The sequence below is a fragment of the Psammomys obesus genome, unplaced genomic scaffold (assembly GCF_907164565.1).
Source record: "Psammomys obesus unplaced genomic scaffold, mPsaObe1.curated_primary_1811, whole genome shotgun sequence".
NCBI lineage: Eukaryota > Metazoa > Chordata > Mammalia > Rodentia > Muridae > Psammomys > Psammomys obesus.
Genome location: NW_026595981.1, coordinates 25,099,085 through 25,116,738, shown reverse-complemented (window position 1 = coordinate 25,116,738; position 17,654 = coordinate 25,099,085). Strand labels below are relative to the sequence as shown.

Here is a 17,654-nt window from a genome sequence, read left to right as displayed (position 1 = left end):
GATATAATGAACTCAGATTGGGGGAGGGGGGAGGATTATCCTTCCGACTGCTCCAGAACAGCTTTCAATTCGTGTAAGGCTTGTGATGAATGAATCAAGTCTCAGCCTCTGAACGCCCCAGCCTCTCCCCAGGCTTCTCAGTCACACCCACCCCTCCCTCGCCACCCTCCACCCGCACCACCAGGCTTGCCGCGCTCTCGAAGTCGGTCAGCAGAGGGCCTAGGCCTTTAAGCCCGCGCGCGAGGCTCCGCCCCCGGGCAGAGCCCCGCCCCACCCACTAGTGTCCGCAGCCTGCGCTCTTCCTGACGCGTGTCCCGCCCTCCCCAGCTGTGCACCGTCTCTGGACAGCTGGGAGCGCACGTCGGGAGTCTAGCCATGTCCGCGGAGAGGGAGGCGACCGAGGCGGCCACTGTGGCGGCGGCGGAGGCCGGGACGGAGACCCGCACCGGGGCCGGGGAGGATGCGCCCTCGCAGCCCCCGACAGCCGAGGCGGCGGGAGACCCGCAGCCGCCCCCGGCTCCCGAAGCGTCGGCCTCCGCCTCGGCGCCGCCGCTCCGCTGCCTGGTACTCACCGGCTTCGGTGGCTACGACAAGGTGAAGCTGCAGAGCCGGCCGGCCGCGCCCCCGGCCCCGGGTCCCGGTCAGCTGACGCTGCGCGTGCGAGCCTGCGGGCTCAACTTCGCCGACCTCATGGCCCGCCAGGGTCTGTACGACCGCCTGCCGTCGCTGCCGGTCACCCCGGGCATGGAGGGTGCGGGCGTAGTGGTGGCCGTGGGCGAGGGTGTCGGCGACCGCAAGGTGAGCGGCAACCGGGCAGGAGTGGGCGCGCGCCGGGGGTGTGGCCGGGCCGGGGAGCCAGCGCGGACGCGGGTGGACTGGATACGGAACGCATGGGAAAGCAATTCATGTCTTGAGGTTCCGGGGAAAAGGCTTTCCCAGGAACCGGCCACAGTGTTCTTGCCCCTTCCCCAACCATTTTTCAGTAGTGGCCACCGCCCCAAGCCGAGTTGGGGGTGGGTGGGAGGGAAAACAATGAGGCGCGCCCAGGCGCATGCGCAGGAGGACCTGCTCGCCCCCCTCCCCTGGCAAAACCACACCTGTACCCCTGCCCACTAAACACTCCCAGCGGCAGTTGTGGTCTGTGACCGTGAGTGGTGGCTAGCTCCCGCTTTCCCTCCCGGGGGAGCTTGGAGAAGCGGTGTAGACGGGTTAGGCGGGGGCGCAGGGGCAGTGCCAGGGCGCTAGTCACATGCAGCCCCGTGGTGTATGGGGGTGTAGGACGGCCCCTCCCTGAGCTGGGCCAGAGGGGACACACCCATCATGGAGCAGAGGGCGCCTCGCTTCCCCCACCGCCACGGGCCCTAACGCTACTACTCCGGTTTTTGGTTTTGTTTTTTGATTTTTGTTTTTTTGGCGAGGGGGAGGCGGGATCGGGCTCCCATCTTTGTGTTGGGCTCTCTCCATCGCATCTCCAGTGACTCAGCGGGCAGGCCACGACCCGGGGCTACCCTTGGGAACTTCCGGCCCAAACCGCCCCGCCTACGTGTCCGAGGACCCCAGTCTCTGAAACCCCGGGCGGGCGGGTGGAGTCCATTTGGACTACGGTAGGGAGGTGTGGCACCTTGAGCAGGTTGGCCCAGCTTTGCCGGTCTGTTTCTCATCTATCGTTAATCGCAGCCATAACCTTGGCCACAAGAGGCTCACCGATGACCAGCTTTTTTTGAGAGATCTGGGGTGAGGCCTCTTCATATCATGCGTTGAGGAGTTTCGTTTCAAAATCCAGCACCTTCAGGAGAGACCGCTCCAAAGCAGTCTGAGCCTAGTCTTTGCTAACCTGCTAGGTTGGCTGCATTTGTTGAACATGCAAACAGCTCCGGCTCCTCCCCAAAATCCCTCTCCATGAATCCAGCAGTGATTCACTACACCCTTGCCGTGATTTAGAAATAATCCTACTCTTGGATAGTGCTAAGAAAAAAATTTTTTTTTTGGTTGGGGGGAAGGGGAAGTTAATAGTTCGTGTTACCGCTGAAGGCCACCCATCTATCCACTCCTCCCCACGCTTTCCGCCTGGTAAATACAGGATTTCCTGCCTAGGGCAAGAATCTGCTGTTAAGAGCCTGGGTTCTGTGGGGAGGGCTATCCCAACCTTTCTGGTGGCTGTGTTGGGAGGGACGGGGTTCGTGGCCCTGAGCTGGAAGGGCTAAAGGTTAGCTATGAGCTCGATTAGGTGACACTTGTCCTAGACTCCATCCAGAGACTGGCCATCAGTCCTTCTGGCTGTCGCTCTGTTGTTAGCTCTCCTGTGTTGCTGCCCTGTCTACCAGACTTGAGTTTTGGGGCTTCCTTCCCCAGGCCAGCTCTCCCAGCAAAGGTGTGCTCTTGAGTGGAGTGTGAGGACTTGATGACACGAAAAAGAGCCTGTGTAGGGGGTCTCATGCTCCTGCCCTGTGGATCTTCAATTTCCAGTCAGGAGCTGAGCCGGGCCCTGATTGTCTAGGACAGAGCCTACACTTGTCTCTGCCAGGAGGATTCCTTGCTGACTCCCCCTCCTCCTCCTGCCTCGTTGCTAGGCTGGAGGGATTTTTCTGTCTTTGTCCCCTTTCCTCCTGCAGAGAAAGACCCTCATGCAAGTGACTAAGGACGAAGGGCAACGCCTTTTCCTTGTGGCTGGAATGTGTTGTTCTCAAGCATCAGCCTGTGTACCATGTCTGGGTACATGTTTTTTTCTAGGGCTGCCAGTGTTCGATGAAATACAACTGCCCCCTGGGGTGGTCACACTCAGCCATTTACCACTCACGTACACTTACCTGCACAGTCCTTGCTAGTCTTCAGTTATCAGATGACTTCCCCTTCTTGCTGTTATTTTTGTCATTATTATTAGCTAACATCGCTAAGTATTAACTCTATGATAGAATTGCACCAAGTGCCAACGAATGTTGTCCTTTCCCACTTAGCTCTTACATTTCCCCTTACGCAGCTGAGAAAAATGCTTAATTTTTATTTGCTCCAAGGCCACAGTGTCGCTAAAATGGTGGAGCCCACTTCGTAATCAGAGCAGTTTGATCTCTTTAACGATAGTGCGCTTGGCTTGCCCTAACTGTTTCTTGCGTTCAGGGCTCTTACGCAGTAATGATCTGTTAGATGGAGATAAGGACAGCCCAGCGTTGATGTAAGGACTGATTGAGTGCTTCGATATGCAGCACTAGGTTAAACACTCTGTAAGTGATGCTGCTGCTGTTGCTACTCCGAGCACCGCTGCTGAGCCAACTGCTTCCTCTCCAGGGATCTGGGACATGGTGAAGGCCAGCATGGCACCTGTGGGTGAACAAATGAGTAATCAAATGATATTCTTCCATTGTTTTAAGGCAGGGGACCGAGTGATGGTGTTGAACCGGTCTGGGATGTGGCAGGAGGAAGTAACTGTACCATCAGCCCAGACTTTCCTGATGCCTGAGGCCATGACCTTTGAGGAAGCTGCTGCCTTGCTGGTCAATTATATCACCGCCTACATGGTTCTCTTTGACTTCGGCAACCTGAGACCGGGCCACAGCGTCCTGGTACACATGGCCGCAGGTGACAGGTCCCTTCCCTTTTTCACCGGATCCTGATTTGCCTTCCAGGCCCCTTTCTGTAGCCTGGCTGCTTTGTTGTCATGGCAACATCAGGCTGCCTGGCCTGTGGATCCCAGAGGCTCCTGCAGTCTAGTTGCCGTGGTAACATTTAGACACCAGGTCCAGCCTGCCCTTCTAAGCAGCTTGCCCTCGCCCTGCACCCCACACCATCTCCTGTCCAGTCTCCCTCCCCCTTGTTCTCGAATTACGGAATTCGAACGTTTGGCCCTAAGAAACGAGCTGAGGCAGCTTGAAAGTGATGGGCCAGCTGAACCAGGTCTTGGGGAGGCTGGAGTGCAGAACAGCGGCCAAGGGACTCTGTGCCCCCTTCTTGCGGCAGGTGGTGTGGGCATGGCAGCCCTGCAGCTGTGCCGCACCGTGGAGAACGTGACAGTGTTTGGGACAGCCTCGGCCAGCAAGCATGAGGTGCTGAAGGAGAATGGGGTCACGCACCCCATCGACTACCACACGTCCGACTACGTGGACGAGATCAAGAAGATCTCCCCCAAAGGTGGGGGCGGGGCCTGGCTGGCGGTGGGGAGGATGGCACAGGCTGGGAGACGGGAGGGGGAGTGGGGGGGTGTCTCCAGATCTGCGGATAGTAATGTTTTTCCCCCCACTGGGTCTTACTCTGTGACAGGAGTAGATATTGTCATGGACCCTCTGGGTGGGTCAGACACCGCCAAGGGCTACCACCTCCTCAAACCCATGGGCAAAGTTGTCACTTACGGTGAGTTGGTGGTTATATCAAAGTCGGAGAGGTTTCGTGGGGCAGGAGGGTGGGACTAACTAATAATAGTTAATAGTCAGTGGGTAGAAAATCCCCATTAATAGGGTGGGATACCAGGGCCTGAGCATTTGGGTAAGGAAGGAGGGTCTGGAGCGCTATGTTAAGGTCAGGCTTCAGAAGGGTCCTGGATATTTGAATGAGGTTGGTTGCCGCCTTCGGGCGCCAGCCATTCATTCTCCTTCCCGGCATTTCACAGGAGACGTCGAAATTCCGCCTCCCCATTTGGGGATTATTTCTGATGCGAAACCAACCAGTCTGCCTTCTTCCCGAAGCACCACCTGGGCTTTTCTCGGGCAAGCTGGATAGTTATTTAAAAACCTACTTTACGCACACAAAAAGAGTAAATATAAAAATGAGAGCAGTTTTGGGAGAGAGCACGTGTGCTCTTCCTCTGCTAAGGGCTCCTGGTTCTTTTTTCTCCAGCCTTCCTGTCCTGAATGCTGAAATGATAGGAATGTGGTGCCATTTTGTTTTGTTTTTTGTTTGAGACAGGATCTCACTAAGTAGCTCTAGCTAGCCCAGAGACCTTCCTGCCTCTCTCTCCCGAGTACTGGAATTGAAATTCTGTGTTAAGACTACATCCAGATCTCCAATTCCATTTTTTTTTTTATTTCATTCTTTTTTTTTTTTTTCCTTCCTTACCTCAAAAAAGAACTAGAGAGCTGGATGTAATGGTAACACAATTTCAGCTCCAGCGCTTGAGGTACGTGGAGCACGTGTGGAATTCAGGGGACAGCTGGCAGGTATCAGCTCTCTTCTTCCATCATATGGGTCCCAAGGCATCTTTGGTGGCCAAGATGGGTGTGTGTGTGTGTGTAGACAAAGAGCTAGTTTAGGCCTGGTAACCAGAACTTCCAGGATTGTCCTTGCGTTGAGTGTTACAAGATCAAGAAGCTGGATAGGCCTGAATTCGGACACACAGGGATGTATTTGGCCATGTCACTCTGTCCCTTAGGAATGGCCAACATGCTGACGGGCCCCAAGCGGAACCTGATGGCCATGGCCCGCACGTGGTGGAATCAGTTCAGCGTGACAGCTCTGCAGCTGCTGCAGGCCAACCGAGCTGTGTGTGGCTTCCACCTGGGCTACCTGGAGGGTGAAGTGGAAATGATCAGTAGGGTGGTTACCCACCTCGTGGCTCTGTACAACCAGGGCTGCATCAAACCCCGAATTGACTCGGTCTGGCCCTTCGAGAAGGTGAGTATGGCGACTGCAGGAAAGGTCTGGGTAGGACTGGGGAAAGTCCAGGGGCTCAGGAGAGGATCCTGGGTGTCTTCTTTGGGCTGGCGGTATGAGGGGGGCAGGTGGCATCAGTAGTGGTCTTCTCTTCCTCGCCAGGTGGCTGATGCCATGAAGCAGATGCAGGAGAAGAAAAACGTGGGGAAAGTCCTCCTGGTTCCTGGACCCGAGAAGGAGACCTAGGGCCAGGGCCTGAGGGCCCTTGAGAGCCAGGAAGGGAGACGGGAAGCCTTGTTGTGTTGCCTGTGGGCCTTTCACATTTCATCCTCTGTCATCCACGATGCTCTACCCTTCCCTCCCCCAAAAGGTCTCTGCTGATGACTGCTTCCCTGCTCTGAGCTCACTCTTTGCTCAGGGCCTTCCCCCCCCCCCCCTCCTGCCCTCAGGAGAGTTTGGGAAGTGACCACTTGGATGTCTGGGCCCTGCCAAGGGGACAGAAAGGGTCATTGGGAGGCTGCTTCCTGCCCCCCACCCTGTCCCTGGGCCTGCCATGCTGCTTTTGTGCCAAGGTTAGCCAGTCCCTCCCTGTTCTGTCCTGTGTGCTTTCACCCCTGCCTCATCTTCCCTCCTGCCCCACCACCTCCCCAAAGAATCTAAGTGTCAGCTCAGGATGTGGGGCTAATCTGTGTGAGTGAGTCCAGCATGTACCTGTGTCTCCGTAGCGTCCATGCAACCCAGGCCAGCGAGTGCCCACCCCTGGACTTGCTCAGTACCCAGCCTTGTCTCCCGCCCCCAGTTTCTTAAGCACAATTGGACTTCTCCCACCTCCAGTTTGCTGCCTTTAACCGAGGCTGCCTCCTATAGCAAGGGCAGGAATCGGACTGACTCCCTAGCTCACCGCTCTGGGAGGGGCACCTGAGTACCCCTGCCTTTCACTGAGGTCTCTGGATTTGTCTCAGTGCCTTAGCATTGGAAAACCTGTGCTTGTGTATGTGTGTGTGCAGGGAGCGGCCCTGTCTCTGGCTCCTTCTCCACCCTTCTCCCCAGTGCCTTCCTTGTCCTGGTGGAGCTGAGGCCTACTCCTCCCCAGTTCTACAACACTGCCAAAAATCTGTGTATGTGCCAGGGGGGAAAAGAGGACGGCTCCAGACTCTGGGGATCAGTTGCTTTTACTGTGGTCTGCACTCTGTCCTGTCTGTCGGTGGTGGAGGAGAGGCAGGAAGCTGGACCAGCCAGAGTTCTGGGAGACACCGCTGGGTCTTAATTCTGGGACCAAAGTGAGAATCCAAGCACATTCCCTTTGCTATCAAGGGAAGCAGCTTTGCTGCTCAGCCCCAAACTTTGTTTACACTGGTGGGGGAGGAGGAGCTTGGGCAGCGGAGTTACTGGGCTGGTTAAAATGACCTAGGACCTGGGCTACTGGAGCCAAAATGGGGACCTTAGAGGCTAAGTGGGGTTCACCCCTCTGCTTCTGAGCTTAAATTAGGGAGAGCTATTACTCCAGCCATTGTCAGGGGGAGTTGGCGGGGGAGGGGCCCAGCATCTCTGTTGTCCACATGAGGCCTCCATGGAGGAAGCATGATCTCTACTTCTGTGTCCCCCCACCCCATTACCACAGCTGCCTTTGTGTTGTGTCAATAAAAAGCCAGACCCTGAGTCCTGACCAGATGTTGCATCTAAGAACTGCAGGAAAGCCGGGTGGGTGGTGGTGGCACACATAATCTTTAATATTGGCAGTTGGAGGCAGAGACGGGGATCTCGAGTCGGAGGTCAGCCTGGTAGTCTACAGAGGGAATGCCTCGGCTACACGAGAAACCAAGCCAGTGGAAGGCCAATGTCAAGGTCTGGATTCTGCCCTCTCTCACATGTCTATAGTCCCCGTCTTGAAATAAGAACATCACAGCTGGTTGGCACTTTTCACTGTTGTGGGTTATTGGAACAGTGATTAGATCACATACGGCATTAGGCAGTTATGTGATCCCAGCCCCCAGCATGCGGACATGCAGACCTAGCCTGACTCGGAAGTGAAGACAACCAGGACCTGCTCCCCTGGGGGCACAACTTCCAGGGCCTCCACCTCCCCACCCCCACGAGTGGGCTTCTGGAAGTGGATCTCCAGGATGTCGTGCAGCTCCTGAGCATCCAGGACGTCGGGAATATTTGTCACCAGCACTGAGTGAGATGCCTGCTGGAATCTGACCTAGAAAAAGAGACAAAATGGCAAGGGTTCACGGGATACAGGGCAGCAGGGAAGCAGAGGTTGGGGCAAGGAGTATCCCATGAAAACATGGGATGGGTCTGAAAGCCCAGAAAGGCTGCTGTGGAGGCCAGCGAGGTTTGGGGCCCCTGAGCCTTCCTTCCCCGCCCCCACCCAGCACTTACCTCAGCTTTCTGGATCTCCCCACTCACATAGGGAGAGACTCTCAGAGGGACCTGCTGCTGGCCCAGAGGTACTGTGAACTGGCCGATCCGGCATAAGCGCTGGGCCACTGTGAGAAACGGAAGGGTGGCCTTTGGCATCAAGGCCTCTCTTGGTCTCATGCACTCTGACCCCCTGACAGCCTGCACAGGGCCCTTACCTTCTTCGTCAACAAAACCCAGCATGACGGTCCCTTGCAGCATCTCCCGGGTCTCCACATCCCCACCTCCATTCCTGACCTTGCCAAAGAAGATCTCCAGCTTGTCCAGCAGCTCCTCCTCGCTCAGCTTTAGTCCATCAGGAAAGCCACTGACTAACACCCTGTGGTTATCTGGCTGGCTGGACACCTGGCGGGAGACAGGGCAGAGTAGGCTCAGCTGGCCCCCTCATCCATGGTACCCAAATGCCGAATCCCACCCATTGCCTGGAGCACCCTGCCATTCTGTCACCTGGATGTTGGTTACCAAAGGCAGCTCCAAGGGCTGGACTTGCACCCGCAGCCGGCAGTCCTCTATGTCAATTCTATGTTCCTCTTGTTGCAGCAGCCGTTCAACCACTGGGGGTTGGGGGACAGGGTCAGCACTGGGAAACCTTATGACCCCCACCCCATAAGCCTCCACCAGATGCTGCCCCCCACCCCACAAGACTAACCTTTGGGGTCATCAAAGGTGACCAGAGCAGACCCTCCAGGCAGAGGGCAGCAGACCTTCAAGTTAGAAACTATGGACTTAGGCACTTGCTTACGCCCCTGAGTGACGCCTTGGAATACCAGGGGGACTTCGGGTACTGGGAATGGGATCTGGAGGTTGGGAGAGGAAGGCAATAAACAACCTTCAAGAGTAAGAGAGTGGAGCTGGAGAGAAGGCTCAGCGGTTAAGAGCATTGGCTGTTCTTCTAGAGGTTCTGAGTTCAATTCCCAGGAACCATATGGTGGCTCCCAACCATCTATAATAGGATTCAACACTCTCTTCTGGCATGCAGGCTCTGTATGCAGAGAGAGCACTCATATACATAAAATAAGTAAATAAATAAATCTTAAGAAAAAAAAGTGAGAGAGGTCCCCACCCCTCTTTTCTGGACAGAATGTGTCCCTCAATTCTGTTTGATTGATGCTCAGTGCAGAATGCCTTCACTGAAGAGCTGGATGGTTGGGTAAAGGCAGGTCACACCAGCCACTTGTCAATCATACAAGCTCTTGGTTTGCCCTCACACAAGCCTGAGAAGCATGTAGCTTCACCTCATGGATGAGAAAAACAGAGATTCAGAGAGTTCAAGAAATGTACTTGAGGTCACCTTGCAAGGAACTAAAATGTGGCAATGTATATGCATGAGCAGATGTGTGTTCAGTGCCTGTGGGGGCCAGAAGAGGGCGCTGTCTCTCCTGCAACTGGAGTTACAGGCAGTTCTGAGCTGCCCCATGTAGGGCCAAAGAACCTCTGAACCTGTGACCTCTTCAAGAGCAGCAAAGTGCTTATCATCTCTCCAGCCCTTTTCTACAGGACTACCTCATTTCCCACCTGACCTTGTCTCTGGAACAGCATGTGCGTTCCCTTTTCAGCTGTTGCAGCTCCTGCAGCCTCGCCCTGAGCCTGCATTGCTCCTCCTGAAGACTGTAGAGGACCTGTTGGAGAAGAAGGGATTAAGAAGGAAGCCACCAGCCTTTCTAGAGAACAAGTGAGCCGGGCAGGCACTCTCTGGACTCTATAAAAACAGAGATGATACTCAAACCTCTCAACACCCCCAACCTCTTTTCCCTGCCCTGCCCTGGTCCCAACCCAGTCCACCTAGGGATCCTACAGCAGCTACAACTCATTCACAAGCTAAGTCCAAAGTTTAACAAATGCAAACCAAGTTCCCTCTACAAGGCTAGAAGGCCTTGTATCCTGATATGGGAAGAGTCCTGCTGGCCCTCAGGCCTGTACCAAACTCATGCAAACTGTGTGGCTGACTGTGGAGAGAAGCAGGAGTTTAGAAGAAAGATAATCCTGAGGCAAAGAGATGAAAGCAAAAATAAAAATAGGTGGGCGGCAGTGGCGCACGCTTGTAATCCCAGCACTCTGGGAGACAGAGGCTGCCGGGTCTCTGTGAGTTCAAGGCTAGCCTGGTCTATAAAGTGAGTCCAGGACAGCCAAAGCTACTCAGAGAAACCAAGAGAGAGAGAGTGAGAGAGAGAGAGAGGAAAGCAACTGAATCTAGGAGCCAGAGCTTAACATACCACTGTTTGCAATTTTTTTTCTGTTTCTGGGGATTGAACCTCTGCCCTTGGGCATTCAAGGTACACAGTGTCACTGAGCTACACCCCAGCCTATCTGTTAATATTCACAGAGCTAGATGTGTTTGCTTTCTTTCTACATTTGTGTGAGTGTGCATGTGTGGAACCCGGAGGACAACTGTGGAGTCTGTTTCTCTCCTCTCTCCCTGTGCATTCTAAGAATTACACTCAGGTGCCAGGCTTGCTCAGCAAGCACCTTTACCCTTTCTTTCTTCTTTCTTTACCCACCCCCTCTTCTCCCTCCTTCTTCTATTGATAAGATCGCCAGTGGCAGGCTGGGCTTGGTAGTACATGCCTTTAGTCCTATTGGTAGTACATGCATTTAGTCCTAGCACTAGGGAGGTAGAGGCAGGTGGATCTCTGTATTTGAACCCAGCCTTGTCTAATAGAGAGAATTCCAGAACAGCCAGGGATACACAGAGAAACCTGTGTCAAAAACAAACAAACAAACAAACAAACAAACAACTCAAGTAGCCCAGGCTGGCCTCATACTCCTTATGAAGCCATGGGTGACCTCCTCCTGAGAGCTGGAATTACAGGCACCTACCACCAAACCTAATCTACGCAGTGGCAGGGATTGAGCTCCATGTAGCTCAGGCTGGCCTCAAACTCAAAGCAGTCCTACTTCAGCCTCCAGTATTTAGGGATTACAGGCATGAGCTACCCTACCCGTAAACAAAACCTTTCAAAAGGCCTCTACCACTCAATTCTTGTCACAGCACTATGGAGCCCAGCTGGAAAAGGTTAAAGGATTTGTCAGAAGTCTTTTGACCAGGCAGACTGATTCCAGAAGGCCCTGGCATCCAGGACTTCCCGGTGAAGAAATTAGGTCCGGAGTGGAGAAGTAATTTGCACATCTCCTAGCCTGTCCTCTTTCCACACAGCAAGCGGCCTTCAGGCTGGTGTGATTTGGAGGCAGTCCAAACAGAACACCAACAGAACAGACAGGGAAGAGGGCACGAGGAATACCAATGAATGCACCTTTGTTTGTGGGAGAGCGCAGACATTGGCTGGCAAGCCCCAGGAGGCTGTTAGGTAACCTGGTAAGTAGGACTGGCCCAGAGGAGGGCATCTTTATCTGGAGTGAGCCAACCCTGTTTTGATCTCTTCTGTATCCCTAACGTCTCGTCTAGAAAAGCCTCTGGGACAAAACAGGCACCAGGAACGGCATGGTGAATGAATGAAGTGGGGGGCGGGGCAGGAGCGTGCTACAGGTGGCGCTGAAGACGTTCTGGGTGAGTCTCTTCTACTTCAAGCAGAGAGCTGGAGCGTGACCACATTGCGTCGGCTTAGGAATGGTGAAAAGGGTCCCCGCTTATATCTGTGCATCAGATCTTACAAACTCAAATGGTTTTTGTTGTTGTTTTCTTTTTCTTTGTTTAGTTCTTTTTATTTGTTTGTTTGTTTTTTTTGTTTTTCCCCAAGACAGGGTTTCTCTGTGTGGCCCTGGCTGTAGACCTGGCTGGCCTGGAACTCACAGAGATCTGCCTGCCTCTGCCTACCGAGTGCTGGGATTAAAGGTGTGCCCCACTAGCTGGATCTGGTGTGTCTGGGTCTGTGTGTGTGTGTACAGGCACGCATGTGGCACACAAGTAGAAGTCTGAGAACAAGCCAGATTATCAGTCCTCCCTTTGCACCCTGTTTGAGACAGGGTCTCTCAGATGTCACCACTGCATGGACCTGGCTAGCCCTGGGTTTCTGGGGACTTTCTTGTCTCTGGCTACCATCTTGACATCTATGCACTGGGGTTACAGATGCAAGATACTATGTCCAGCTTTACTTGGGTTCCAGGGATTCGAACTTAGGTCCTCATGCTTGCATAGCAGGCAACCTTGCTTACTGAGCCATATCCCCTACTATATATTATCATTTTTAAAATCTAATCTATTATTGGACATGTACATTTTCATTTATTTTTTTTTTCCTTCCTTTTTTGTCTTTTATTTATTTATTTATTTTTTGGTTTTTGGAGACAGTGTTTCTCTCTCTGGTCTTGGCTGTCATGGACTCTTTTTATAGACCAGGCTGAGCTCGAATCTACAGAGATCTGTTTACCTCAGCCTCCCTGAGTTGGGATTGCGGGCACGTGCCCAGCTCCATTTTTCTTTCTGTTTTGGAGTTCTGAACACAAGGTTTCCAGTTAGCCCAGCTAACCCAAAATTCAAGGCAACCCTCTTGTCTCAGCCTCCAAAGTATCAGAATTACAGGAATACGCCATGCTCTTTTGTCCTACTCTTATAAATGATGCTACAACATTAGTTTTCGCACAAGGGTCTCTGTTCACAACGAGATAAGCCTATTGTGAGTACAGAGTACTGTAAGTCCAAAATGCATTAACTTTTGGATCCTGGCTCCAGGATGACCAAAAACAGGAGAAACAACACTGGGGGCAAAAAGGGCCACAGCCGCCTGCAGCTGATTAGCTGCTCTAACTACACCAAGACCATTAAGCAGTCTGTCATTCAAAACAGAGCAGAGGCCAATGCACCAGGGCCACCTCTGAAGTGAGTGTCTTTGGTGGTCATGTGCTTCCCAAGCCTTACGTGGAGCTGCGTTTCTGCATGAGCTGTTGCATTGCTAAGCAAGGTGGTCAGGGATCAAGTTCCGGAAGCCTGGAAGGACCGAGCGCCTCCACCCGATTTAGCTGTGCCACCAAAGCCCATGTAAAGAGAGCTTGCTTCATAATAAAGGAAGGAAAAAAAAACAACTTCTGAGACTAATAAAATAAGATGGAAATTATGCTTTTAAGAAAAGCATGAAGCCGGGTGGTGGTGGGGCACGGATTTAATTCCAGCAGAGGCAGGTAGAGAGCTTTGTGAGTTCAAGGCTAGCCTGGTCTACAAGAGCAAGTTCCAGAACAGCCAAAGGTACACAGAGAAATCACGCCTGGAAGAAAGAAAGGAGGGAAGGAAGGAAGGAAGGAAGGAAGGAAGGAAGGAAGGAAGGAAAGAAAAAGAAGAAAAAATGCATTGAATAAAACAGGAACAATGGGAGGCTGAAACAGAGAAACAGAAAATTAGGCCGGTTTGGGTTTGCATATCTCAGTGGGCAAACAGGAAGACAGATGACCGAGAGAAACACGAAGGAAAGCACTGTGAACGCCCTTGCCATGGTTTGGCACTATCAGCTGCCATCCTCGTGACTCCTTGCCCTGCGCAGAGATAACATCCTATCAAGTGCAAAAGATCAAAATGCAAATGTGCTGGTGCGCACCTTTAACCCTGACCCGCACTGTGACCCCCTCCCAAGCCGCCCAAGTCTGCACAGTGAGACCCTGCCTTAAACACAGAGCAAGAGAAACCCAGAGTGAAACAAAAGGCTCCCCTGCTGAATGTGTGACACTTAAACGCTAGTGTGCAGCTGGGCCGTTGCGGGTTGAGGGCTTAAATTTTTGCTCATTATCTTTATGACAGGTATAACTGTTTTTAATTGCATAATCCAAATGCTGACCAAGTTGCTAAACTCCTGTGATCACACTCTCGCGCCACCTTGTGCTGGGGATAGAAGCAGGGACTTGTAAATGTTAGGAACATGCTCTATCCCGGAGATTTTGTGATACTTGAATGACAGATTCCCCACCGTGCCTGATATATACTAGATCCTCATGAGCCACTGATCCGCTTCCCCCTGTCTGCTGGGTAAGTGGCATTCCACTAAACCGGCTCCGGGTGGGAGGGGAAGTGGTGAGATGGCTCAGTGATAAAAGCACCACACACACACACACACACACACACACACAAAGACTGATGACTTGAATTTGACCCCAGATCCCATGGTGGGAAGAGAGGACTTCCTGAAAGTTGTCCTGTGACTCACATGCTCACCTTGGCAAGTGAGCTTGCTCTCTCTCTCTCTCTCTCTCTCACACACACACACACACACACACACACACACACACACACACAGTAACCACAGCAATAAAGATTATGTAGTGATTAAAAGGCACATTACTAGCAGGGCTGGAGAGATGGCCAGCAGGTAAGAGTATTTGCTGTTCTTTCCGAGAACTCAGATTTGGTTCTTAGCGCCCGTGTGGTGATTCACAACCACCTAATGTAACTCCAAACTCAAGTAATCCAATACCCTCTTCTCTTCTCCACAGGCATGGGGCGTACATGCAGACAAGACACCCATATAGAGATAAAAAATAAAAATAATTCTTTCAAAAAAGATAAATTAGTTTAAAACTATTTATTTATTTGTGTGTGTTTTTCGACAGCGTTTCCTTGTGTAGCCCTGGCTGTCCTGGAACTCATTCTATAAACCAGGCTGGCCAAGAACACAGAGATGTGCCTGCCTCTGCCTCCTGAGTGCTGGGATTTGAAGGTGTGTGCCACCACAACAGGGCTCTAAAACAATTTAAAAAAAAAAATAATGGGAGGCTGGGCATTGTGGTGTATGATCTTAATCCCAGTGCTTGGGAGGCAGAAGAAGGTGGATCTCTGTGAGTTCGAAGCCAGTCTGCTCTACAGGAGTCCAGGACAGCCAGGGCTGTTACACAGAGCAACCCTATCTTGAAAAACAAAGCAAAACAATGGGCTGTAGGGGTGGCTTGGAAGTTAAAAGCACTTGCTGTTCTTGCAGAATGTTGAGGTTCAAACCTAGGACAAGCAGCTGAGGTGCCCATTTGACCTGGCCCCAGGTTCTCCCAGCATTCCTCAGTCCTGTTACAGGACAGGGCTAACAACCCCAGTCCTCTGCCCTGAACTTTCCAGCCTGGCGGTGTGGGGGATAGGACATCCACCTCCCCCGGAAGCTCTTCCCCATATAATCCAGAAAGTTTGGTTCCTCTCACCCTCTCCCTTTGTATGGCAACTTCCCTGGCCCCTTTCTACCCACCTGAGAGATGCACCCAACAAGCCTGCATTTAATTTGGCTTGAATTGGCTCATTTCATTGGCGGAAATATCTTATCACAGATGTCCTAAGCTAAGTTCCCAGGAATTTTTTTTTTTTTAGTCTTTTTTTTTTTTTTAAGATTTATTTATTATATATACAGTGTTCAGCCTGCATATAAGCTTGAACACCAGAAGAGGGTGCCAGATCTCATTATAAATGGTGAGCCACCATGTAGTTGCTGGGAATTGAACTCAGGACCCTTGGAAGAGCAGCCAGTGCTCTTAACCTCTGAGCCATCTCTCCAGCACCCCAGGAGTGTTGGTGTGTGTGGGTGTTTTGCCTGCATGTCTGTGTACGCACCAGGTGCATGCAGTACAGGAGGAGGCCAGAAGAGTGCCAGATGCCCTAGAACTAGCTGCAGAAGGTTGCTGACCTCCATGTGAGTGCTTGGGAGCCGAACTGGCCCTCTGGAAGAACAGTCAATGCTCTTAGCGTTAGCATCAAGCCATCTAGCCAGCATGGTTCCTGGAATTGAAAAAACTTACCCGTGCATTTTTAAAGCATTTCCATTGATGGGTATCTTGCCTGCATGCATGTCAGTGCACCGCGAGCATGCTTGGCGCTGGAGAGGCCAGAGAGGGCGATGGACGCCCTGGAACTAGAGTTACGGATGGTTGTAAACCAACATGCTGGTGGTGGGAGCTGAAGCCAGGTTCTCTGCGAGAGCTGAGCCATCTCCCCAGGCCCCTACTTTACTTTTAAAGGCAGGTCTCACTCTGTCCTGGAGCTGTGCAGTAGGGCAGGGGGGCAGGGCCGTGCCCATCTCTTCCTGCCCACTGCTGGGATTACCGGCACATGCCACTGCACTTTTTTTTTTTTTTAACCTGGGTTCTTGAGGACTGAGTTCCTTCCTATGCTCTCAAGGTAAGCGGTTTACAGACTGAGCTACCTTCCTATGGGACAGGGAGAGCCTGCGGGTATCCTTGTGAAGAAGTGTAATATCCCTACACAGGAAGTGGGGAAATGGACACTAGACTGTAAATATCAGAAAGGCTAATGTTTGCTCCAGTGCAACATGGTCTGAAGAAACCATGGCAGGTTTCCTCCGGGAGCCTGTGCTTTTTCGTAATATATCAGAGAGACAAACGAGTTTCCCAAGCAAAAGAACTAACAAAGAAAGAGACGGAGAGCTGATGAGGACAAGCTGAGGTGGGTCCTTCCTCAGAGGTGGCTGCCTACGGTAGGGCACTGTGCTTGCTCCTGAGACCTTCAGGGCTGTTGGCTGCTCTGCTTCACAGGTCAGCCGAGCAGATCTGAGTCGGCCTGAGTTTGCATTCACAGAAACCGCCTGTCCCGGAGGACCAATGGTCAGGTTGATGCGGAAATCTGAGAGGGGGCGGTTGGCTAGGAAGTGCTGGGCATTTCTGTTACTCATTAGAGCAGATACAGAACTCTAATGTGAATTAGTAGTTCTCTCTACAAAACCCAAAAGCTATATCCACACGGAATTACCAAGGTGAGAGTCCTAGTCTCTGAGGCAATAAAATGACCAGCCACAGCCCCAGGGGACCCCGGCTCTCTACGTCTCGGCCTAGCGCACTGCTGCTTTGGCACACCGGCAGCACACACTCTCCGGAGTGCTCCCTTACTTACAGCTTGGAGAGTCGCAGACATGGCTTGGCAAAAGCTGAGGCTTCAGAGCAGGGTTCAAAACGGAGGGTCCTGAAAACTAAACTGTTTCTCTTCAGCCTCCTGCTGGTAGGTTTTGCTTCCACTTTCGTTTCCCGCGTTCCGCCTGAGCATGTAGCCCCACCCTTGGGTGGAGCCTTTCAAGTCTTCAACTCCCAATTACCCAGGGCTGGCCCTGAGAGTCTGTGCTCTGGAGAGGGTCAAGGGAATGCTAACCCCAACTAACCTTCCTAGGCAGCCAGTTCTGGCGTAAACCAATAGGTAGTAGCCATCTTGCTTATTGTGTGGGCACCATTGTGGCCAATTTTTGAGTTGTTTTATGTGGGTCCCAGAAACTGATTTGTATCAGGCTCAGCTGCTTTACCCACTAAGACACCTTGCTATCACTTTAAACATTGTGTGGACTTGTGGTATGTGACACAGGTGTTGGATAACTTTAGTGCTAAGAGCAGAGTGAGTTAACTGCTGAGCCACGAATGCTTCCAGGCCCAGGATGTCTCTCTTATAGAGATGGTTGTAAGCTACCAGGCAGTTGCTTGGAATTGAACTGAAGACCTATGGAAGGGCAGTGTTCTTAAATTCTGAGACATCTCTCCACAGGGGGGGCCCCCAATTTTTTTAAGATTTGCATCATCAGCATTTGAGTTGTACAAGGACAACTCTCAACTTAGCACACAGGCCTCAGGTCCCTTTTTTTGAGAGATGGTGTCACCATGTAACAGTGGCTAGGCGCTGCCTGAAGTCTTCTGGCCTTGGTGGCAGCTGTGGCTGGCTGTTTCAAAAGAGGGTCTCACACTTTGACCTGGAGCTTAAGTAGACCAGGCTGGCTCTGCCTCCCAAATGCTGGGGTTTTGAG

General features: G+C 52.3%; 2 protein-coding genes across 2 annotated transcripts; one reads left to right on the top strand and one right to left on the bottom strand.

Moving 5' to 3' along the window:
- The first annotated feature begins 278 nt into the window (after nucleotides 1-278).
- On the top strand, nucleotides 279-7,236 carry Vat1 (vesicle amine transport 1). Its single transcript, XM_055619705.1, has 6 exons — nucleotides 279-798; nucleotides 3,366-3,573; nucleotides 3,952-4,122; nucleotides 4,252-4,341; nucleotides 5,357-5,598; nucleotides 5,740-7,236. Exons 1-6 carry the CDS (start codon nucleotides 376-378, stop codon nucleotides 5,821-5,823), a joined length of 1,218 nt encoding a protein of 405 aa, XP_055475680.1. The 5' UTR covers nucleotides 279-375; the 3' UTR covers nucleotides 5,824-7,236.
- Nucleotides 7,237-7,283: 47 nt separating this feature from the next.
- On the bottom strand, nucleotides 7,284-16,891 carry Ifi35 (interferon induced protein 35). Its single transcript, XM_055619706.1, has 7 exons — nucleotides 16,763-16,891; nucleotides 9,522-9,620; nucleotides 8,651-8,798; nucleotides 8,449-8,555; nucleotides 8,160-8,346; nucleotides 7,963-8,069; nucleotides 7,284-7,780 (listed from the first exon to the last, which is right to left on the bottom strand). Exons 1-7 carry the CDS (start codon nucleotides 16,781-16,783, stop codon nucleotides 7,589-7,591), a joined length of 861 nt encoding a protein of 286 aa, XP_055475681.1. The 5' UTR covers nucleotides 16,784-16,891; the 3' UTR covers nucleotides 7,284-7,588.
- Between the last annotated feature and the right edge of the window lie 763 nt (nucleotides 16,892-17,654).